Raw genomic sequence first — 23,988 nt, 5'->3', positions numbered from 1 at the left:
CCTTGGATATCGTCACGATTGTTTGCTTTTCTATCAATTGCCCAACAGTAATTTATCTAACCACATTATGCTATTTTCAAGAGAGAAGCCTCTAGTGAAAACTATGACCCCCAGGTCTACTTTTATCATATATTTAAAATCCTAATAATACATTGGTGTAATTTTAATTTATTTATTTTATTTTGTATTTTTGTCCAATCTGTCTATCAATCACTACACAATTTAACCTTTAGACCAAGCCGAGAACGAATCCTTCTCATCTTTGTTCCTTTCTGTCTAGTCTCACAAAGGAACGCCAACATGGGGGAATGCGACTGAGTAATAGTTGGAGCAGGTCATGCAAAAGTTGGGTTTCTCTCGCCATTGCGTGGAGTGGATAATGTCTTGTGTCACGTCGATGAGGCATTCTATCAAATTAAACGGGACCCTCTTGGATTAATTTGCACCGCCGCGTGGTCTTCGGCAAGGCGACCCTCTCTCCCCGTTTTTATTTCTGTTTGTGGCTGATGGTTTATCTCCAATTCTCAATCATAGTGTTTTGGAGAATGAAATTACGCCTATTAAGGTATGCAGAAGAGCTCCTGGTATTTCTCATCTATTGTTTGTTGATGATACAATGTTATTTTTTGAGGCTTCTCGTGTTCAAGCCGAAAGAATTAAACATGCTCTGGGTCTTTATAGCAATGCAACGGGACAAAGTTTAAACTTTAATAAGTGCTCAATACTCTTTGGTAGTTCAGGCCATGTTCTCATGCATGAGGAAGTTAGAGAGGCTTTGAATGTTACTACTTCGGTTTTCGAGGAGAAACATTTGGGTCTTCCAACTCCTGATGGTCGAATGTCTAAAGGAAGATTCCAAAATTTGCAAATGAGGTTGACCAAATAACTAATTTAGTGGGGGGAGGGGTGGACTTCTTGCTCAGCCTGGCAGAGAGACACTTATCAAATCGGTTGCTCAAGCATTGTCGACATATATCATGGGTGTATTCAAATTGCCATTCTCGGTATGTGATGAACTCACCAGGATGATGAGAAGCTTCTATTGGGGTTTTGCTGATGGTAAGAGGAAAGTACATTGCCGTGCTTGGGGCGATTTAATGCAACCAAAGGATAGGGGTGGGGCTGGTTTTCAAGACTTCCGTCTCTTTAACCAAGCTCTACTTGCTTGACAAGCATGGATACTAATTTCTGATCCCAATAGCCTATGTGCTCGAGTTTTGAAAGCTAGATATTATTCGAAGGGGAAGTTGGAGGATACATTTTTTTACTAGTAATGCATCGTCTACATGGCAAGCAATAAGTTATGGTCTCCAGCTTTTGAAGAAGGGTATTGTATGGAGAGTTGGTAACTGCAGGAGCATAAGCGTGTGGCGTCATAACTGGATTCCGAGGCCTTTCTCGTTTTTTTAAGAAAAGGAGGATGACCCCCGACCTCTGCATCTGGGCGATGCATACGGCCACTTTATTAATTATTTTCACAAGACCTTACAAAGTCATACAATAATAAGACTAAAGCCGCCATCTAAGCAACAAACTGTCACTACACCTATCCAGTTGATGAAGGGGCGCAGATAGCCTGGGCCTAATACCAAACAGACATCACAGCCAAGCCTAACATCTAAGACCTGAAACCCCAACTTAGTCACTTGCCAGGTTTGGGGCACACACTGGTCCGGCGTGCTCTCAGAGGCCGCCACCGCCAACTGCCATCGCTCCATCTTCAGAACTGTACTGATGCATCAACCTTGCTCAGTCTAGCTATCGTCGACGCCACCACGGCGCCCAACGGCACCTCCTCCCTGCGCGCAAACAGCTGAGCGCGTCGTGGTTGCCACTGATACACCTCAGCGCCATGTTGCCAAGTACCACCAGCCGACACAGCTTGAAGTCCTTGGAAAATCTGTCGTGCGTAGCACCTGCCGACCAGGTATGACAAAAGCGTAGCACCTGTCGGTCAGGCATGACTTGACATCTCCACTGAAGCTCCGTGCAAGACGAAGCCGCTCCACCTCCTGCCTCTGACTTCCAGCGCTGCTCCACAAATGATGCTCCTAAAAGAGAAACGACACCGCAGTGCCGCCATCGTCCGATCTGGAACACCAGATTCTAGGGTTTCCCCCAGAGCAGCACGAGTGGGTCGACAGTAGTTACACGATGATGCCTCCATCAAGGTAACGGCGAGAACGCCGCCATCGCCTGCCGTCGGCTCGGTTTTCACCGGCAACCATGTCTCCCCTACTCGCAGCCGGGGCTAGATGATGGATCTCGAGATCCGATCACCAAGCCTCTGGCCGGCCATCTCTGGAAGAAGATGACCACCACGTCCACCAGCGTCACCACGCCGGGCATGCGTCTCCACCGGCACCCCCATGGTGCCTAGAGGCCGACAAGCCCCGATGAACACCACGCCTCGCTAGCCGCCATGGCCCAGACCCAAGCACCACCAGATGGATCGGGGTCAAGGGCCCCAAGCCGCAGCCGCCGCGGAGGCGGCACCACGGACGGTGCCCTGCCCTCCACCCCGCCGTAGGACCGAGTCATCGCCGGAGCTCCGCCGCGCCACGCCGCCAAGCCGCCACCGGAAGAACTCGCGCCGCCGCCAGGGGAGAGAGAGAGACGCGCCAGGGAGAGGCCCCGCCACCACCGGCACTGCCCGGGCTTTGCCCGGCTGTGTCCCTCGGCAGCGGCGAGGGGGTGGGAGGGTGAAGGAGGGCCGGCGGCAGAGGGAGCTAGGGTTCCCCCGAGGCCTTTCTCATATAGGCCCATCATGGTGTAGGGTAGATGTCGAATATGTTTTGTGTCTGAACTGCTCAATGATAACGGGGCATGGATCATGGACTACTTCAGAAATATTTTTTGCCTGCAAATGTTTCTAAAATCCTCAAAATTTGAGCCTCTCCAAGGTTAGAGGAGGACACGATCGCTTGGGGTCCAGGTAACCACATAATTTTCTCAGTCAAGAGTGCTTACAATTTGGCTTTCGATGAGGCACACACAGAGGCGTCCACTGACTCTAGTTCTAGACCTGATGGGAGTAGGAGTTGTTGGAAGTTGATCTGGTCATGTGATGTACCTCCGACAGTATGGAATTTTGCGTGGAGAGTGGCCACTAACTCGCGCCCTACTTGGCAAAAGAGGTTTACCAGGGGATTGGAGATTGATGATTTATGCTCGAGATGCTCCGCTGTATCGGAGGACAATTTTCATTCCTTATGCCGCTGCCCTCTATCACGTGAGTTATGGAATACCATGTCTAATGTTTGGACTATGCCGAACCTAGCCTCTATCTAGAACAATGGAAGTGAATGGCTACTCTATGTTTTAGAACCCCTTTCTGACATTGGGCAAAGTATGGTGCTGATGACACTTTGGCGAGCGTGGCATATCCGTAATGAGGTCATTCATCACAAGCCACCACCGCCTATGGAAGCCTCCAATCGTTTTCTTGTTAGTTATCTAAGTTGGACCTATCACCCGATTCCAATAAAGGGAAGCAAATTGTCACATATGATAAACTTCTGGTTCGACCACATGTGATTACGTCTCCGACACCTGCTAAGTGGATTTTGCCTCAAACTGGTTGGGTCAAATTAAATACTGATGGATCATATGATGAGGAGTTGAGGACAGCTTAGCTGGAGCAGGTATAGTGCTCAGAGATGACATGGGCAGTATTATCTTTTCTTCCCACATACAACTATTTTGTTGTAGAGATGCACTCGAAGCGGAATTGTGTGCTTGCATGGAGAGCCTTTCGTTTGCCATTTAGAGAAGTGATTTTCCAATTATCATTGAGATGGATTCAATTGTTGCAGTCAAGCTTATCCAGGCGAAGGAAACAGATAGATCGATCTTTACTTCATTTATCAAGGAGATTAGGTATTTTATGAATCTTCGTGAATGTTGTATTACTCATGTAGCTCGCTCACAAAATAAAGTTAGTGATAGTCTAGCTAATTTTGCTCGTACTGAACGGAGAACCATGATTTGGGTAGGTTCTGCCCTGATGAGTCTGTCGTGCTAGCTGCTCATAATTGTAAGGACTTGGTGAGTTGAGTAATACAATTATTTCACCCGCAAAAAAAAATATGTACATTTGTTTTTTCCGGGTAAAAAAAAGGTTGAGGTTGAGTAATCCCTGTAGACACTACCACACGGGAGTGGGTGACCAATCCCTTTTGCAGCTTCATCAGTTACCAGCAGCTTGCATCGGTTCCCTGGGACCTCACCTCAGTGTACGGCACGGCGTGCAGATGCCATCCACGTGAAACACGTTGCCCGGGTCCACATTTCTGCTGATGCCTGCTCTGCCGTGAATAATTGCACTCGCCCGCCTCCCCTTGCCTTGCTGCCCGTCACCACTGCCGACGCCTGCCTCCTCCTCGATCTCCCATTCTCACCTTCCCGCCCCCCAGCACCGCCGGGACATTCCTCCCGAACCGTCGCCATGGCAACCGCCGTTCCACCGATCATGTGAGTGAGCGAAGCAGCAAGGCACAGTATCTTTGTTTGTGCAGTGATGTAGCCTGGCGCTCTGGCCGTTCCGGATCTCGACTAAATTACTCGATTTGCTAACGTCGTGTGCCTTTCTGTAATTTAACATATGCGCAGCTCCCCGAAGGAAGATCTCCCCCCTCCACTGACCTCCGCCTCCGAGCCCCCTCCGCTCTTCGACGGCACCACCAGGTAAAATCTAACCACACAGCAAGAAACCAAATTGCACTGCAGGTGTATCTTGTATTCTTGATTACAACTTTCCAGTTCTGCACAGATCAAGGGGTGATTTGGTATTTTATTTGCTTGGTGTAGGCTGTATCTTGCATATCACTGCCCGTACGCGCAGCGCGCTTGGATTGCCAGGAACTGCAAGGTAGTGCTAGTGGGAGTGTTCTTTGATTCACAGACGCAGCCCATACTTTCAGCTCAGCGGTCTTGTATTTTGTTAGCTCGTGCTAGTTCTTTTTGTATGCCTTCAGTGGTCCTATGCTAAGTTGAATCTTCTTTCTGTATTATTTTGTCCAGGGTTTACAGGACAAGATCAAGGTAGTCGCCATAGATCTGGCGGACAGGCCAGCTTGGTACAAGGAGAAAGTTTACCCGGAGAACAAGGTAGTATGATTGATCTCTTTTACTTCTCACCTGTATGTACAAGAAGAATCTTTTACTGCAGTTTATCATTTCTGTTCATTCATGCACGCTTCCTTTATAATCTGGCAGGTGCCTGCCCTGGAGCATAACAACCAGGTGAAAGGAGAGAGCTTGGATTTGGTCAAGTACATTGACAGCAATTTTGATGGCCCAGCATTGCTGCCTGATGTAAGGCAGATATATCCAATGAGTCTTCATATGTGCAATGTTTGTTAAACGGTGCAAAATTTTGTCGGTGGTATTAAAGTTTGCGTTCATATAAATTGGTAGGATTCTGCAAAGAAGCAGTTTGCTGAGGAACTGCTTGCGTTCAGCGATGGGTTTAATAGTGCATTTTTCTCATGCTTACGCTCCAAGGGAGATGTGTCAGATGAAGCCGGTAAAAGGAGCACACCAATATTTGTTTGAGTTTTTTTTTTTTGCATTTTATACTCATAATTTAATTTACTCATGTCATGTCTTCCATTAGCTGCTGCTGTGGATAAAATAGAAGCTGCCTTGGGGAAGTTCAGCGATGGCCCATTCTTCCTTGGCCAATTCAGTTTGGTATGTCACTCCACCTGGGAATCCTTTCCTTTTCCCTTAGCCGTGCCCAAATTTGGTAGAATTATGAAAAGAACTGTAGTTTGTTGTGATTTTTTTTAGGTGGACATTGCGTATGTACCATTCATCGAAAGGTTTCAGATATTCTATTCTGGCATCAAGAAGGATGATCTTGCCAAGGGAAGGCCCAACCTGCACAAATTCATTGAGGTAAGTAATTCAGGTTGATGCTAGATGAGATTATTCACATTGTTTGGAAGAGTTGTTCTGACAAGACTGTATAGTGTAACATACCCCTAGTACACTCTGATGCAACTCAATCTCATGTCAGTTCTCCAATTCGGCATGTTACAGGAAGTGAACAAGGTCGACGCATATACACAGACCAAATTGGACCCACAGTTTCTACTTGATCAAATGAAGGAGAAGTTTGGGGTACGATGTTTCCTTATATCTCGGCATCGGTTCGTGTTATCTTCCAATCCCGATAAAAACTTACACGCTAATTTTAACTTTTCAGATTGCTTGAAGATGTGACCAAGGATAACCAAATATGCATGCCAGGGAATCGCTGCAGAATAGCAGATTTAGACTCGGGGGTGTTGCAATATATTTTGAATAAAAGATGCATGCCATGCATATAGGCCATGCTTTTATATAGAGAATAAACAGACAAACTGGGTCTTATTGTAAACTTTTATTGTCTCGTAAAGGATGATCATTCTGAGTTGTGCTGAATGCTCGTGAACTTTTCTTAATGAACCGGTGCTCCTTTCTTACTCCTATCAATTTTAGTTGTCCACACCACACGTGTGCTGATCATACATATTAAGGGGTTGCTAGCAGTATCGACTACATACAGATTCATCATTCATGCGTTCGCTCGGGCGTGGTGGGAATGCGTACTTAATCAGTTCATATCTGATAATGGTGATGCCACAAACCTGTCCTAATCGCTCTATGTCGGTGCCTCGTAGTTTCTTCCCCGTACGAGGCTCCTAATTGAAATGTGAAATGCTTGGCGTGTACGTTCAACGAGCTCCAGGGAGATAACGAAGAGCTGCGGACCAAAGTCACTGTCCAAACGAGTTAAAGTCAGTGTCCTCGGCATGTTTTCAACCATCCGATAGTACGATGCCGACTAATTGTCTCCGGCGAATGTGCGGCCTATATCGTGGCACCAACCGCCGTGACATGGCTTCAGCCATTACCGCTCGCTTCTTCTTCTTCTTCTTCTTCTTCTTCTTCCACGCTAGCTCGGCCGTCACAGCTGACGTCTGTGCTCCCTCAAAGTTTTCTTCGTACTTCTCCATCAGCCCTACTTCCGTTTACCAGTCCGCACAGTGGAAGTGCTTTATATACGCTTACAAAAATGTATACTAGTACATTTTGTGCGTCGCAATGGCAGCGTCTCCAGCAAGCAAGTACTGCAAAGTTCCTTCCCTGCTTAAAATTACTCTGCTGCCGCGCGTGATCACTAGATGGATTTTCTACTCCATGATCGCTTGCTCGCTGATCGCTCTATGAAAAATCTGTAGGTTTGCAGGGGAAGCTCTCCCGCCTACCTTGACACCCGCTTGCCAGCAGCCACCTCTCTACGATGGCGCAACCAGGTCGTCTGCTTACTACTCCCTCCGTTCAGAATTACTTGTCGCAGAAATAGATGTATCTAGACGTATTTTAATTTTAGATACATTCATTTCCGAGACAAGTAATTCCGAACGGAGGGAGTACGTACTGCTTTGCTTTCTTCTCCGAAACTTCCTTTCCTCAAACATGTAGCACCCTAAGCTCACTCAACATCTCTGCATGTTCCTCTTTGCGGGCACCGATATCTACATGTTCATGTTCGTTTTGACATATCTCTGTGCTCATGTGTGAGAAGCTGGGATTACAGGTTGTACATGGCGTACGTTTGCCCATATGCGCAGCGAGCATGGATCGCGAGGAACTGCAAGGTACCAACCGATCGAGCTCATCTTCCGATGATCGATGCTCTTTTTCTCTCCATATGAGTTGTCTTCTTTGGTTAGGTTCACTCCATGTTGTGATTTTTGTAATTCGATTTGTTTACGGTACCAGGGTTTGCAGCACAAGATCTTGCTTGTCCCCATCGATTTGGCGGATAGGCCAGCGTGGCTCAGAAAGATTTACCCCAAGAATCAGGTATGGCTAGACTAAAATACATGGCGTCTCCTATTTAGATTGTCAAAGTACTCCTAACATTCTTTTATCGAGTGTTAAGATGTTCCTTTTCCCCCCGACAAGGTACCCTGCCTAGAGCACAACAACAAAATGATAGGAGAGAGTTTGGATTTGATCAAGTACATAGACAGCAATTTCGAAGGCCCCAAATTGAGTCCTGATGTGAGTTCATTTTGTCTTTAAAGGCTGCAATAGCATGCACTACCCATTGGTCATTGGCAACCTCATGATTCTTATAAAAATATTGATGAACCTTAGGATCCTGAAAAGCAAGGGCTTGCAGAAGAACTGCTGGCTTATTCAGACACCTTCAATCAAGCGATGATGTCGGCATTGACCGCCAAGGGGGCAGTGACTGCTGATGCTGGCAAGAGCTAAGAACACTCGTCGAAATTCAACTGTAAATATATATTCATGCTGATTACTAACATGTGATTCGTTGCTGGTCAATAGAAGCTGCTCTGGACAAAATAGAAACCTCCCTTTCAAAATTTGATGATGGGCCTTTCTTTCTCGGCCAGTTCAGTCTGGTAATTTTGCACAGACCATCCTCGGTCCCTTATATCAGCTAGAATTTGGCAATTTAAAGAACTAACGTCGTTTGGAACTGGAAACAGGTGGACATCGCATATGCACCATTTGTTGATGGATTCCAAGTATTCTTTGCCAACATAAAGAACTACGATACCACGGCAGGAAGGCCTAACATGCAGAAATTCATCAAGGTAGCAAGAACACGACATCTTTCAGGAGTGTACCGTTTTGACGCACATAGGGATGTAGTCTTACATGTTTTTAAATTTTCATGATGAAATACGTTAAGATGTGAGCTTCAAAAAAATCATGGATTTGATAGTGAATAATGCATGTTCTAAAAATCAACAATTTTCATTCTTTTTTGGTAGCTCAAATCTTTGACACATTTCATGAATATGTACAAACATGTAGAGTACATCTCCGCGTACATGTGTATTTTTCCTGAAACTTTTTAAACTTCAAAAATTGTTTTTTGAATTAAGAGCTCCATGGAGCCCCAGCTCCATATGTAATTTTCGCATCTTTCAGTGTCTATGTATAGGAACTTACTCATGAGAACTGGAAACATGTGTAGGAAATGAACGGAATTGCGGCGTATGCGCAGACCAAGCACGACCCTCAAGAACTGCTTGCTCTCACAAAGAAGCTCGGGGTAAGGCGTTCTAGCAACGATTAACTATGTGTCAATGCTATAAAGATGATGATCTCACGCCTGAAATACCAGCTCAGTCCAGACATACAAGCTAAGGATTTTGATTGGTTAAGAATGATAGAAATGCTTTTACTAGTATGTAGTTTTAGCATGGCACACCAAATAGAGATCATTCGACTCTTATTTGAAAGTACTTACTACACCCTCCGTTCATTAATATAAGATGTTTTGGCAGTTTAAATTAAACTGCTAAAACATCTTACATTTGAGAAGAGAGTTGTACTAATTATGATTTTGTAGTATCACATAAAATGTTTATGGAAGTCTTGCCTTAACCAAGTAAAGTACACTATGCTAGTGGTGTGAGAGGAGGTTTAACCTGCTCATCCACCAGTGTTTTTTTAGTCATATCATAGGACTATTTTTTTTACATGTTCTTTTTATGATTATAAAGGGATTTCGCCCCGATCTCGTTAAGGAAGTAGTTGTAGTAGTACTCCCTCCGTCCAAGTAATCCGGGATGGAGGTAATATTACTTGCAGGACTAAACAAGTCATGGTGACATCTGCTGTTTTACTGATGGAGTGCTGATGTTTTTACGTGCAGATATAAGGGTTTTCTCTTGGATTTGGATCGGCTGATGACTGATGAAGCATCGCCAATGCATGCTGCGAGCGCAATAAATTGCTATGTACTATAACGCAAATAAGTTGCGTCGAATAAACAACAAATTGCCTTTGCCTGGGTGCCAAGTTGTTCTTGCCAGTCACAGACGCTCCTACTATTACCAGTCGTTTCCGTTTCATAACGTTCGTTGTACTAATACTGAGAGCCAATGAAGAACATATTTCTTTGCATTCATTCTCCACATATCTTCTCAGCACAGCATACGCACGTTAATGCCCAGGATATCAGCATCTAGAACCAAATGGAAGATGCAACAACCTCAAAATTTTCCCAGCCCAACAATGCGTGTATTTTTAAGCAACACGCAGTTCAAACGCACCAGAAATCCAGCTGCAATGGCTGCAACTTTTGGTTTTCTACAGCAACTTAAGCAACATAATGATACAACCATGGTGCCAGCAAGAAAGTGGTGTGTATTAACATTTATTAGATTAACTCGTTTAGCTACTTCTGTCGTCGCAGGAAAACCTGCAACCTAAGCACGAGCACAAGGTCCAGGTTGACAACGAAAATGGTACAATAAAGTGGCAGAGAAAACCCATAATAAATCAGGTTGAATGGAGCGTACACATCTCTATCACATGCGCCGATGGGCTTCAGATCCTAGGTTGATTGGAAGGAGGTGACACACACATGATAAGACCTGATAGATTACTGAATAACCCGCATGGTAACAGGATTGTTCAGACAGAAACCCTTGTTTTTAGCAATGAAGGCATTGGTTGCATCAGTCCTCGAGCCGAACTTTACCAGCACCATTCTTACAGGCTCGGGGACCCCAGCTCTGCACAAGCCATTGGTGGAATCAGACAAGGATGAATGGACTTAATCACATCCTGGCTAACAAGGACCGCCGCCCAAAAGTATTACCTGATAGAGTTTTCAAATGGAGGAGCTTCATAGTTAGTGCCGCACAAGAAACGTTCTATGTCATCAACTTGAGCGTTTCGAGGGACTCCTTGCAACAGTACCTGGATAGACCCAAACAGCAAAAACAAAGTAAATCAACTAGAAAACATCAATAGCTGCATTATGGATCTCAACAACATTAGCATCAATTAAACTGGAAATTGAAAGAAAAAAAAAAGAGGGCTTCTTCTCCTTATTGCATTTATTGGGATTTGCATGGTCAATAGTTGTAACACATACCAAACTTTAAAAGCAAATCTATCACTTACAGCTTTTCCATTCAAAGATATCTTGTGTTCCCACTCATCAGGACTCACCTGTTATATCCAAATAAAATACATATCAGTGTACTGGAAATTACTAATACCAAATGAGATAACTGATAAAAAGAGTGTCGCCTTACCCTCTCAAGCCTGTACATGCGACCCTGAATTGTTTGCCTGACTGCTTTCTCAAATGATTCCACCGAAGGAAACTTCAATAATCTGATCAAAATCACATTGATAATCACATTAATAAATCAGTAAGAGAACACTATATTTAGCTGCAAACCCATAACAATTTTAAAATGACAGAGCAATTAAACATGACATGCCATGCATTTAATAAAGATGGATATTTATATACGAGGAAATGAGTTATGTGTGTTAAGACTGGCTTGGTTAGTGTCACGAAGGGACATTAATAAGAAGAAACTATGTTTCCTGCATTTCGAGCAACACAGAAAAGTGAAATGTGAATGCCATGCTAGCACACAGAACATAAATAAACAATTACTTTAGCATACTGCATGAAAAGATCATGAAAGGACTTGGAAACAAGTTAGTCTATTAAGTATAGACAAGGCTTCTAAATACTTATGATAATATTCATGCCTTAACCACAAAACAAGGATCACATGTCAACTGCTATCCTAAAAGGCTATTTCTTTTGAAAGGAGCTGCTAAACCCAATTGTAGACTCCTGAGCATTACTGACTTCAGTAATACACATTAGAAGAAACCACTCATGCATATGCAGCCAAAAGCTCAAGTAAAAACAAGATACATAGATGAATTAGGGAGCAGAAAATAAACCGTACGCGCCCATGGGATAAAACCCCTTGTTGTAATCAATCTTCACATCATCCAGTGACAGTTCACATTGGTCAAGGTAATGGATAATGTCAGTCTTCAGCATGTTCTTGCCAAGACGGCCGACACCAGAAATATTAGTGTAGAACCTTCCATAGGTATGGCCTGTTGCAGTAGAAGTGTTACTGAAATGTACACCATGATGGTATTCAAATATAAGAATCACAAAGTTTGCAAAGATATTACACCATGGAAAAAAAATTACTCTAAAGATTCCACATAGTGCAAAACAGCATAACTACTGCCAAAAAGACAGTACAAATCACATAGTGTACAACTAGCTCCGGGTATCAATAGGATAGTGGAGTAGCCCCCAAACGAAGAACACTCAATCTAACAGCAGATAAACAGTAAATCATCCTCAAGATCTCATGGGAAGGACCACTCAGTTATAATAATGTACATGAGAAAGGCAAATGACCTTTTCAGTTGATATTTACATCAGTTCAAGAATGTGAAAACAATCTTCTCTTCAGCAGAAATAAAAAGATCCAAAAAATAATGTCTCGAAAGTCACATGCAGGAATCATAAAAGGCATAAAGCTACAAATAAGAACCTTGAATTGACTCGGTATCATGATCATAACTTAAGGAGATAAAATGGTCATCCTTGCAGACTTGTCTGTATGCACTGTAATCCAACCCAATACCTCCTTTCCAATCACAATCAAAGGGAGGACTGGGCCAAATCCCTCTCAATCGAAAACAACTACTGATTTTCACACGGCACGAATAACCAACTAATGTTCTCAGTAAGATTACAGCACTATCTCGTATTTTAGGATTTCTGATTCGCATTCCAAACGTTTGACACCCTAAATTCAGATGCTCGCAACAGATTACAAAAATATGAACTCCGTCAGAACAGAGTTCCACCATACCTCAATGAACTACATGGTCCGTCATCCTACATTCCGCCACTCCTTCTAAAGCGGAACAGAATATTAAACCCTAAACGGCTAGACCTCGCCGGAGAAGAATAAACAGACTAGCATACGAGAGAATACCCACAAGTTCACGAGAATCACAGCACAGGGATGCGGGAGCTACCTTCGCCGGACGATGAGTCGTCCTGTGATCCCGCTACGGCGCCGGATGCGTCAGTTGAGAAGAGACGAGAGGATGCAGAGGGAAATGCCACTGAGATCGAGCACGAGCGCGCCCCAGAGGCGGTGAGGGCGCCGCGGAGGGCGGCGGCCGCAAGCCTCGACATCTCTCCGGTTACGCGGCGGCGGAGGAGTGGCGGCGTTGGGCGCTGGGTTTCGGGAGAACGATGCGAATGGACCCGAGATGGGTTTCACTGACACGCTGTAGCAACGTATCACGGGCTTACCCTCCATTCGGCCCCAGCTATCTAAATGGGCTTTTGTGCTTGGTCATAGTTAGCGGGCTTTGCAACTAAGCACACAAAAAAAGCATCAATCTCGAATACCGAGGCTCATTTCCCTTGATTCTTCTACCACCTTTCTCTCCCGAATAGGAAACAGATTCCTATACGCGTGTTGGACTAGGAGGTTAGTCAAGTTAATTACGCTAGTTGATGGTTGTGTCGGACACTGACTCGGACTCGTGTACGTGTGTGCGCGTGAGTCGGTTCTTCTGAGCCTACATTAATCTACTATTAAAGAAGAATCAAACATCGTGATGGTTCGACCTCAAATCATCCAACGATCGCCTTATTCCCTTCACCCGTCCTCCTCGGAATCCTGCTCTACCCACGCACAATAAAGGAAAAAAAGCCACGATATAATAAAAAAAGCAGCCACGATCAGGAATCCACGTCCCACGCCCAAGGCCCAACCCCCTCGCTCCTCCCAATCCCATATCTCTCCAGAGAAAAATTGTCACCGCCGTCCCTCGTCTTACTAGCCAACAGCCACGCCCAAACCTTCCCTCATAGCTCGATCTCGGTCCTCCTCCACCACGCGACCGCCTCCTCCCACGACTGTGGCCCGACTTCTCCTCCTCCTCCCTCACAATCCACGTCCCCGCCGCGCCAGCTAGGCGCCGACGCCGGTAACTCCGGCGCCCACCCTCCTAGCACTCGAGCACCACCCACGCATAGACGTTGCCGTCAGCCGCGTCACCGAGGTCGAGTCCATCGAATCAACCCTTGCCCTCGCCTGCGTCAGTGGCTCCGCCCGTCTCGATGCGATTGGTTACTCAATCTCGATCATCGGACTCATCTCTGGCGAGTACGGCCTCGGTGCAGACGCTGCAGCGGACAACAATAGTGCTGGCTAATCGCTATTCGCTAGCTCGTCCAAGTTATTGGTCGACGTCTGTTGGGGAACGTAGTAATTTCAAAAAAATTCCTACGCACACGCAAGATCATGGTGATGCATAGCAACGAGAGGGGAGAGTGTCATCTACGTACCCTTGTAGACCGACAGTGGAAGCGTTAGCACAACGCGGTTGATGTAGTCGTACGTCTTCACGGCCCGGCCGATCAAGCACCGAAACTACGGCACCTCCGAGTTCTAGCACACGTTCAGCTCGATGACGATCCCCGGACTCCGATCCAGCAAAGTGTCAGGGAAGAGTTCCGTCAGCACGGCGGCGTGGTGACGATCTTGATGTACTATCGTCGCAGGGCTTCGCCTAAGCACCGCTACAATATTATCGAGGACTATGGTGGAAGGGGGCACCGCACACGGCTAAGAATATGATCACGCGGATCAACTTGTGTGTCTAGGGGTACCCTCTGCCTCCGTATATAAAGGATCAAAGGGGGGGTGCGGCCGGCCAGGAGAGGGCGCGTCAGGAGGAGTCCTACTCCCTCCGGGAGTAGGATTCCCCCCCTTTCCTAGTTGGAATAGGATTCGGGAGGGGGGAAAGAGGAGAGAGAGAAGGAAGGGGGGCGCCGGCCCCCTCTCCTTGTCCCATTCGGACTAGGGGGGGAGGGGCGCGCGGCCCAGCCCTGGCCACCTCTCCTCTCTTCCACTAAAGCCCACTAAGGCCCATATACCTCCCGGGGGGTTCCGGTAACCTCCCGGTACTCCGGTAAAATCCCGATTTCACCCGGAACACTTCTGATATCCAAATATAGGCTTCCAATATATCAATCTTTATGTCTCGACCATTTCGAGACTCCTCGTCATGTCCGTGATCACATTCGGGACTCCAAACAAACTTCGGTACATCAAAATGCATAAACTCATAATATAACTGTCATCAAAACCTTAAGCGTGCGGACCCTACGGGTTCGAGAACAATGTAGACATGACCGAGACACGTCTCCGGTCAATAACCAATAGCGGAACCTGGATGCTCATATTGGCTCCCACATATTCTACGAAGATCTTTATCGGTCAGACCGCATAACAACATACGTTGTTCCCTTTGTCATCGGTATGTTACTTACCCGAGATTCGATCGTCGGTATCTCAATACCTAGTTCAGTCTCGTTACCGGCAAGTCTCTTTACTCGTTCCGTAATACATCATCTCATAACTAACTCATTAGTTGCAATGCTTGCAAGGCTTATGTGATGTGCATTACCGAGAGGGCCCAGAGATACCTCTCCGACAATCGGAGTGACAAATCCTAATCTCGAAATACGCCAACCCAACATGTACCTTTGGAGACACCTGTAGAGCATCTTTATAATCACCCAGTTACGTTGTGACGTTTGGTAGCACACAAAGTGTTCCTCCGGCAAACGGGAGTTGCATAATCTCATAGTCATAGGAACATGTATAAGTCATGAAGAAAGCAATAGCAACATACTAAACGATCGGGTGCTAAGCTAATGAAATGGGTCATGTCAATCAGATCATTCACCTAATGATGTGATCCCGTTAATCAAATAACAACTCTTTGTCCATGGTTAGGAAACATAACCATCTTTGATTAACGAGCTAGTCAAGTAGAGGCATACTAGTGACACTCTGTTTGTCTATGTATTCACACATGTATTATGTTTCCGGTTAATACAATTCTAGCATGAATAATAAACATTTATCATGATATAAGGAAATACGTAATAACTTTATTATTGCCTCTAGGGCATATTTCCTTCAACGTCGTCCTGCCGCCTCTCTCTGTGCCGGCGCCCACGCCGCACTCCGCATGTTCTTCGAAAAAGGCAAGGATAAACACTGATTTTCACCCCTCCAGCAGCAAGGTTGTCATCCCCTCTATCTCTCATATTTTTTTACATCCTTGTCATAATGCTGCTCTGTGTTGCTGTTGTTGCATGAATGAAGTGACATGATGTTGTTGTATGAATAAAAGTGAGCTGCTGATTTTTGAATAAAACTGACTTGTTTGCAGATTCTTGTATGGGCAGAAGAAATAGAATTCACCTTTTGCACTAACGGTTGTATGGATGTTGATGGCCATCACCGATCAAAGGAGGGTGACGCCACACATTGAGATGCCGCACTCGGCCGACAGCGAGCTCCAAGTCAAGACAGTGTGGCAACCGACGAGCAGAGTCTCCTTGTTGAGGAGGTCATATACATTCCTGCCCTCGCAAGAACCTGCACTGGTTTGATTTGATCCAATTCGATTTGATTCAGTAGTTGTGGTCGTGCTGAATTCTCAGATTCAACATTTGTTTGGCAGGTCTTTACGCCAGTGGAGTCATTGTGATAGAAGTAGGACTGGAAGAAAAAGAACATCATTATATTCAGGTCGAGTGGTAAATGCTTACATATGTTCTTGATCCTCAGATATTACTTGCTTCTATACGTACTTTTCTTGTTGGTGAACATAACTAGAGAAAATATTTTGTGTGGTTTTAACATGTTTTGATTGTGAAAAATCATAATTTGATACCCATCTTTTATTTGTGTTTCGATGCTCATATTGCATGGTTCAGCGACTGCTTCAACATTACAGAAAGGTGGAGTAAATACTTTTGTTACAGAATTCTAGGCATTAGTTAAAACAGTAACGAAGGCAAGAAGAACTGAGAGCAGCTTTTGATGTTTGTTCGCTATGGTCTTCTTCAATTTTCGTAAGGGAATTTGATGCCATCTAACACAGGAGCAGGAGTGGTAGGACCGCATGAGGCGGGAAGTTCCCGGCCATTGGGGATCTGGACGAGGTCGCCACCAAGATCACCTCGTCCTCGACTGTTGATTATCCACCTCTGACCCTCCTGCCGTACCAGTTGCTTCAGTTCAGTCCCCATCTTTCTCGTGGATATCTATTACATAATTGACAATGACAACCAGAAGCTCACTCTTGGGCATCATCTCAAATACCTGTGCCATCCATACCAACTACATAGGATCAGGGCTCCACTGCTGCAACACTTCACCTCCCTTTCCTTCCCGCTCCTTCAACGAGACAACTATAAATACTCTATGAGTATCATTTCTAGTTCGCCGATGATTGTTGTCTTTCTTGAGATTTAGCGGCTTGTTCCTTGTAGGATATCTTACTCTCAGATGTCGCTAGCCATTGCCTTGCTTCTGCAACACTTCAACTAATTGTTGATTATTGTCAACATTGGGAGGATCACTTAGTTGTACAGTTTGTTGCACAATTTTATGGTAAAATTGTAAAACAATTCTAATGTTACCATTGAGTAATCAGTTTTATCTTGATTGTGGAGGTCGTCCATTTTGTAGAAGATTCTCTATTGTATTCACCTTTTGCACATAAAAATAGATTATGGCTTTTATGATTGACATTCCAGACTCTTATCTTCAGTGCATTTGGACTTTGGAGTAATCTTGTGGCATATCAGCATTCAGCGGTGTTCAACTCACGTGTGTTCTTAAAACTCCTATTAGCGATAGAGAAATATGAAGTTATTGTCATGTGTGCACATACATCCCTAAATGAAATTATCCTAATACGGTAGTTATCTTTCCTTCCAAGTTAGTTTTGGAGTTTTCTGTCTGCACTGAAATATCTTAGGTCTACAATTGGTTTTTGTTTTGTTTTTCCGAGAATGTCTACCATTATTTTAGTTATTGCGTGCATCAATTCTAACTAAATGTTGCAGGAATAACTATCTTCGGTGGTCACATCCTTGCTGGGACCTACGGTGAGAAACTAATTGTTGGGGTCTATGATAGCACCAACATGGTCGTGCAGGAGTTGCCTTCTGGGGCCTTGCTAATATACCAGAGCTCTATTGTCAGCTTAGTCTTTCATTGGGTCACCAAGATCTGTCATGAATTTCTTCATTGATAGTAACTAGGTCCCAATGGCACTTACATGGATGATTTCCTTTGTTGGCTGCACTGGAGATGGATGAGGTTGTAAAATGAGGGGCTCCTGATGATGATGCTTGCTGGTCGAATGATCATGTATCATGTCAGTTTGTTCTTACAGGTTTCATGTGCCTTTTCTATGCAAGTATCTTGAAATATAAAGCAACTGGGTGGCCAGGGTTGTCTGCCACTAATAAGAATTTTATGGACATGCATGTAAAAGAAAAGTAGTATGGTTATGAATATAAAAAATAAATTATAGTACCTTCATTCTAAATTATAAGATGTTTTGGATATTTTAATATGGACTATGTACATACTGGACTGAATGAACAAACACACTAAAATGCGTCGATATACATCCGAATCAGAAAAACACTAGAACATCTTATAATTTGAAACGGAGGGAATATTAAGCAAATGTTCTTCTATTCCTGAGTATTGTTTGTTTGTTGTGTGGACCTTGCATGGCCTATTGATGTGGTGAAAATTCTCTAATATACCTTCTCGCCGTTCACTATATATGCCTATTTGGTGATTCTGTAATAATCTATGCTAAAGGTGCACGGTACTGCTAATATTTCTTTTTTCTTTTTATCTTGTGCCCATGATGATTTGCAGGCATACATAGGGTAAAGTGTCACCTTAAATGGAAACTAAGCGCAAGGTCATATTTGTCGTAATATAAAAATAAGCCAATACAAACTATTCAAATAAATAAATAAAATCAGGACACTTGCTTTGTGGATTACAAGATGATTATACAACTATCTCTATGCCGAAAAAATATCTTTATGCCTAAACTTATTGTTATGAGGCAATGTACACGCATTGTTTCTGGACGTCAATATCTCTCGAGCTATACGGGATTTGAGCAAGAGCATGTCAGGCCAATATCTCTCATGGATTGGGCTCTTTCAGTGATGGGTTGTTAGGGTTATGGAAGGACAATTGTATGACCATATGGTCAAACAACGAAGGAGAACAAGGGGGTGATCATGTGTCCGTGATGGCGGCGAGACAACTCTCGAGGTTGTATCTGTGTAGGCGTGCAGTAAGGATGGTGAGCAACAAGTAAAATTGATGGTCCGTGGCAACGCACGTGTATTTAATTAGTATAAGTACAAGGGCAGACTGTGAGTTTTTTTTCACCCTAGATATAAGCAAAAGGGCAGAGCATGAGTTGTAACACCAAGACAAGAAAAGGGAGATCCTCCGGCGAGCGACCAACCCGCCGGCGACCGTAGCTGATCCCAAGTTCCACAAATAACTCGATGGTCGCAGACACGTTCCCCGATGACGTCATCCTCGAGATCCTCGCGCGCGTGCCGGACGCGCCCGCGCTCCTCCGCTGCGCTGCCACGTGCAGGCGGTGGCGCGCCCTCGTCGCCCACCCCTCCTTCCTCCGCCGCCGCTGGCCAGACCCCGAGTACTCCCTCCTCGGCCCATTCCGCCCCAAGGAGTTGAACGAGGGATCGGCCCTAGCGGACGGTCGCCGCTTGCTCAGCTCCTTAGTCCCCGACGCCGCTGGCCTCCCCGCTGACTCCGTGTGGCCGCTGACGTCGCGCGACGGCCTCATCCTCTTCAGACTCCTCAACCATAGCCCGGGGCCGCTGATCGGCGTCCCGCTGGCCATGTGCAGTCTGCTCGCCGGCACATACGTCGTGCTGCCCCCGTTCGAATGGTATATATACTACGGGGCTGTTTGGATTGTGACTATCTTTATCATATATTGCCACATAATTTTTGCCACACTTGCCTTAGTTAAATTGTTCAAATTATTAGCCACATTTTGGCTTGCCTAAGGAAATTTTGCCACACTTTTTATGTCTATGACATGTGGGGTTCACTGCTCATAAAAAAATTCTTGCCTTAGGTGTGGCTAGAACCAAACAACTACTTAATTTGGTCAAATTTATCTAAGGTTAAGCGTGTCAAAGTGTGGCAAGGTGTGGCTGGGAACCAAACAGTCCGTACGTAGGCCATGCCATTTTAACCGGCGCGGACTGTCGGCCATCGTCGTCGTCCTCGTTCAAAGTGCTAATGATCGTAGCGAGGGAGACGGACTACGAGCTCCACACCTTCGTGGCTGGCCAGCCGAGCTGGAACGCGCCTACCAGGTGCCAAGCAGGGCGGCGCTGGGGTTCCTCATGAACAGCGACGCCGTCGTTTGCCAGAGCGCGTCCTCCATCTTCTGCGTCCTTCGCGTCGACGCCGAGACCTGCCGTGTCTCCTCAACCAAGCTCATGAGCCCCATAAGCTCGTGTGTCGGCAACCACGATCTCGCTGTCCAGGGCGACCGAAGCCGCCTCGCTACCACCGCCGATGGAAAGCTCTTGTCGCTCTGCTTGTACTCTATGACGCAGGCCTCCAGTTGGTGGAGATCTGGACGCAGCCCGCGGCAGGGCATGGACACGACTGGTCGCGCACCGGGGTGATCGACCTAGAACCAATCCTGGAGCAGCCTCAACGAGCTCCATATGTTTGGCTGCGAGGGAGGTGCGGCAAGCTGATCATCATGCTCCCACAGCACCACGGCTACCTTGCCAATCTCCAAACCGGGACGACGAAAGAGCTGCACAGCATGTCTCCTTCTGGCCCCATCGGCGAAGGGAGCTCCTATAGGGCGCCTTATGCGCCGGTTGAAGCAACGGGCGGTCACTGCTGCACCCAGGTGGGCCGGCCCACGAACACGCAACACTAGCAGAAAACAAAACAAGAAACTTTTGGTCCTGCTGCGGAATCGAACGCGTGAACTGACCTCCAGTATCTGGTTGGCTAACCACTAGAGGTCACTTGTGTAACATAGTAGCGCGACAATGCAACAGTACAACAAACTGTACCCATGCTATTTATTGCACACGCATTGCGAGGTACTTTTTGAATTATTTGAAACAAGTTAGAAAACGTGATATCTTTTGAAAAATACGTGAACAAATTTCGGAAGTCCACAGATTTAAAACAGAATCACGAATTAGAAAAATTCATGTATTCAAAAAAGTTCACGAATTCACAAAATTTCATTAAAAATTGAAAAAAGTTCATCGATTCTCAAAAAAAGTTCATCGATTTTGGATATAGTTCATCGGTTCTAAAAAAAAGTTCACAGATTTTGAAAAAAAGTTCTTCAATTTTAAAAAGAGTTCATCGATTACAAAAAAAGTTCATTGATTTTCAAAAAGGTTCACAAAAATCTGAAAAAAAAAGTTCATCAAATTTGAAAATAGTTCATCGAATTTGAAAAAAGTCCATCGATTTAAAAAAAATTCATCGATTCTGCAAGAAGTTCACCAAATATGAAAAAAGTTCACCAATTCTGCAAGAAGTTCACCAAATATGAAAAAAGTTCATCGATTTTGAAAAAAAGTTCATAAAATTGAAAAAAAGTTCGTCGATTTTGAAGAAAAACTCGCGAGTTTAAAAAAGAAAGAAAAAAAGAAAAGGGCAGAAAGAAAGAACAACTGAAAAAAAGAAAAAAGAAACAAACGCGAGAACAAAAGATGGAAAAAGATTGAAACAATTGTGGAAGCTGGCGTGGGTATGTTGGTTAGCTTGACCTGTTCAGAATCCTCCGGCGCAGGTTCAATTCCCACCTGATGCCCTTTTTTGCAGCGGTTCAGAAAACGAAAAAAAAAAGGATGAAAATGGGCCAGCCCATGGCGAAGAGAGGATGTGCGACCGTTTGTGGAAATCGAAGAAATGGGCGCAACGGGCGCTGTTTAGGATTTGCCGGAATCTGGAGTCTACATGGAGATAGATTGGACCGCCTTCTTCATGGCTCGCCTAGCATGCACAACTGGCTACAACCAACCATAATAATAATGAAGAATTCTTTGTTCTTTTGCGGGTGAATAAAGAATTCTTTGTTAATTTCTACTAACGGTTTGTGTGACCCATATATAAATCATTAATGTATTACACTCGCACAAATATTACATATAGTACTCTCGTTTTAGCATGCCAATATTTGGGCAAAGCAGAACTTATGATGCTCTCTTTGAATTGTTTGCATGTCACTACCACGTCAACTGCTCCTTCTGTAAATAAAACTAAAATCGTTTACATCACTAAAGTAGTATGTTCCATGTTAAAAAAACAAACTAGGAGCCGCCAGCCCCCTCCTCCCCCCGTTCCCCTTCTCCTCCCCCCGCCCCTCCTCCACGTCCCCGTACCCCCGCGCCGCCTCCCCGAGCGAGGCGACCGGGGGCCCTTCCTCCGCGCGCCTACAGCCCCTTCCCGCGCCCATTCTCCTCCCGCCGCCGTCAGCCTGCGCCGCCGGCCCTCGGGCGCGTGATGTTGGCAGCGGTGGGCTTGCCCTTCCCCGCGCGCGGTCCTCCCCTGCTCGGGCGGTGATGGCCGGCGGCAGTGCGCCTCGACCGGTGGCGGTCCAGCGTCCCGGTGTGGAGGCCGGCGGTGCTCGCCGTGGATGGTGCCGCCTCTTGGCGGCGGGGTGGTCCGGTGGTGCTGGCCGGCCGGGGGCGCGTCACCGGCCCAGATCTGGTCCCGTAGGGTCCCTTCTGGGTCCTTGCGGGTCGACTCCGGCGCGACCACGACGCTCTCTGTATGGGGAGGCAGGGGAGCGGCTTGGACTGGGACAGTGACGCCGACGGCGTACCAGCTGCTGCGCGGAGGTGGGAGCTGTCCGGGCCTTTGAGGGCCTGGCCGGGCCTGTGGGGCCACGGGCCCGGTAGGCTCCTGCCATGGCGTCCGGTCGGCTACCGTCGTGGACGGTGAAGGTGGGGCCCTCCCGTATGCCGACGGTGATGTTTCCCTAGGCTCGGCTCCTCTTCTCCGTTGTGCAGACCATCTTCACGGTGCCGTGGTGAGACAGCGTGGGAAGCTTCATGTCCGTGTTGGCGCAGGGTGGTGGTCGGTCTGGTGGCGAGCTCCGGAGTGCCTGAGGTATAGGCTGGGATAGGGAGAAATCTCTGTTGGCTTGGCCGACACCGACGCGGTAGCGCCCGAGGGTGCCGCCGGACCTTCCTGGAGGGCGTCGGGCTACCCTTCTCTCTCATCGCCGTGTACCAGGGGAAACCCTTGGCAACAACGTCATCATCGTCACGTCCCTTCTTGGAGGTGTTGTTAGGTACCGACATTTCGGAGTTTCGGAGCTTGGTGGGCGATCTCCGGTGGAAGCAGCGGTCACGAGGCTTAGTCATTTTTGTCGATCTGCCGTTATCGGCATTTGTTTATTTTCTTTTTTCTCTTTTCTTTCTTTTGGGCGTGTTTGTGCTGCTTCTACCCCAGCTCCTATCGTCGGTTGTATCGGTTGGTTGCTTTGTAATACAAAGCGGGGGGAAACCCTTTTTCTCATTAAAAAACAAACTAACATCACTGCAGATCGACTGCTTGCAAACGATACTCATCCACCCTATGCTACTCTTTGGGAAAGGATAGTAGTGAATCATCAAAGCATTCGGATCAAAACATCCCATATATAGGCCAACTTAGGGCATCTTCAACGCTAACCCTCAAACTACCTGCAATCGTTCGAACATGTTTTGCCATCAAACACGATCTTGCATTGGCCCGCGGGCCGGCCCAGACATGCTTTTTCCCGCAAACTGACAACAACTGGCAATTGGCAACAACCAACCATAATAGTAATAAAGAATTCTTTGTTGATTCCTACTGAGAGCATCTCTAGCAGACTCCTTAAAAAGGTCAAATCTGCAAAATTCCGGTATATTTATGATTTACGACCTTTTTTATCCATAACAGTCGCGGTAAAAGTCCGCAGACCCTTATACACTTTACGTGACACCCAAAACGCGAGCCTCCAACCCATACTTCTACGGGTTCGAGGACGATATACATGCTGAAAGATCGTGGATGTCGCCTAGAGGGGGTGAATAGGCGCTTTAAAATAATTATGATTTAGGCTTGAACAAATGCGGAATAAACCTAGCGGTTAATTTGTGAAGCACAAAACCTACAACAACTAGGCTCATCTATGTGCACCAACAACTTATGCTAACCAAGATAAACTACTAGGTGATAG

At 45.9% G+C, this 23,988-nt stretch overlaps 3 protein-coding genes across 4 annotated transcripts; 2 read left to right on the top strand and 1 right to left on the bottom strand.

Moving 5' to 3' along the window:
* The first annotated feature begins 4,265 nt into the window (after nucleotides 1-4,265).
* Nucleotides 4,266-6,429, top strand: LOC125552047 (protein IN2-1 homolog B-like). Its single transcript, XM_048715505.1, has 10 exons — nucleotides 4,266-4,473; nucleotides 4,612-4,686; nucleotides 4,810-4,870; nucleotides 5,023-5,109; nucleotides 5,218-5,316; nucleotides 5,419-5,527; nucleotides 5,618-5,694; nucleotides 5,794-5,901; nucleotides 6,046-6,126; nucleotides 6,212-6,429. Exons 1-10 carry the CDS (start codon nucleotides 4,448-4,450, stop codon nucleotides 6,218-6,220), a joined length of 732 nt encoding a protein of 243 aa, XP_048571462.1. The 5' UTR covers nucleotides 4,266-4,447; the 3' UTR covers nucleotides 6,221-6,429.
* Nucleotides 6,430-6,981: 552 nt separating this feature from the next.
* On the top strand, nucleotides 6,982-9,942 carry LOC125552048 (protein IN2-1 homolog B-like). Of its 2 annotated transcripts, XM_048715506.1 has the most exons (10): nucleotides 6,983-7,115; nucleotides 7,230-7,304; nucleotides 7,589-7,649; nucleotides 7,774-7,857; nucleotides 7,960-8,058; nucleotides 8,155-8,263; nucleotides 8,350-8,426; nucleotides 8,514-8,621; nucleotides 9,008-9,085; nucleotides 9,692-9,942. In XM_048715506.1, exons 1-10 carry the CDS (start codon nucleotides 7,093-7,095, stop codon nucleotides 9,695-9,697), a joined length of 720 nt encoding a protein of 239 aa, XP_048571463.1. In that variant the 5' UTR covers nucleotides 6,983-7,092; the 3' UTR covers nucleotides 9,698-9,942. The 2 variants fall into 2 exon arrangements, with proteins under 2 accessions (XP_048571465.1, XP_048571463.1); XM_048715508.1 differs by lacking the exon at nucleotides 9,692-9,942 and having other exon boundaries at nucleotides 6,982-7,115; nucleotides 8,962-9,071.
* Nucleotides 9,943-10,165: 223 nt separating this feature from the next.
* Nucleotides 10,166-13,144, bottom strand: LOC125552049. The gene is made up of 6 exons (XM_048715509.1): nucleotides 12,865-13,144; nucleotides 11,763-11,919; nucleotides 11,085-11,166; nucleotides 10,951-10,998; nucleotides 10,643-10,743; nucleotides 10,166-10,556 (listed from the first exon to the last, which is right to left on the bottom strand). Exons 1-6 carry the CDS (start codon nucleotides 13,025-13,027, stop codon nucleotides 10,424-10,426), a joined length of 684 nt encoding a protein of 227 aa, XP_048571466.1. The 5' UTR covers nucleotides 13,028-13,144; the 3' UTR covers nucleotides 10,166-10,423.
* Nucleotides 13,145-23,988: the final 10,844 nt, after the last annotated feature.

The sequence above is a fragment of the Triticum urartu genome, chromosome 4, assembly GCF_003073215.2.
Source record: "Triticum urartu cultivar G1812 chromosome 4, Tu2.1, whole genome shotgun sequence".
NCBI lineage: Eukaryota > Viridiplantae > Streptophyta > Magnoliopsida > Poales > Poaceae > Triticum > Triticum urartu.
This window is presented reverse-complemented; position numbering and strand designations above follow the sequence as displayed.

Bases quoted from the DNA above. Each gene is read 5' to 3' on its own strand.
- LOC125552047 (XM_048715505.1), top strand. From the start codon at position 4,448: ATGGCAACCGCCGTTCCACCGATCAT. The intron at 5,695-5,793 runs GTATGTCACTCC...GATTTTTTTTAG, and splicing joins TCCTTGGCCAATTCAGTTTG to GTGGACATTGCGTATGTACC. The intron at 5,902-6,045 runs GTAAGTAATTCA...GGCATGTTACAG, and splicing joins ACCTGCACAAATTCATTGAG to GAAGTGAACAAGGTCGACGC.
- LOC125552049 (XM_048715509.1), bottom strand. From the start codon at position 13,027: ATGTCGAGGCTTGCGGCCGCCGCCCTCCGCGGCGCCCTCACCGCCTCT. The intron at 11,920-12,864 runs GTAGCTCCCGCA...CTACTGCAACAG, and splicing joins CGACTCATCGTCCGGCGAAG to GCCATACCTATGGAAGGTTC. The intron at 11,167-11,762 runs GTACGGTTTATT...GATTTTGATCAG, and splicing joins GGGTTTTATCCCATGGGCGC to ATTATTGAAGTTTCCTTCGG.
- LOC125552048 (XM_048715506.1), top strand. From the start codon at position 7,093: ATGGCAGCGTCTCCAGCAAGCAA. The intron at 8,427-8,513 runs GTAATTTTGCAC...AACTGGAAACAG, and splicing joins TTCTCGGCCAGTTCAGTCTG to GTGGACATCGCATATGCACC. The intron at 8,622-9,007 runs GTAGCAAGAACA...AAACATGTGTAG, and splicing joins ACATGCAGAAATTCATCAAG to GAAATGAACGGAATTGCGGC.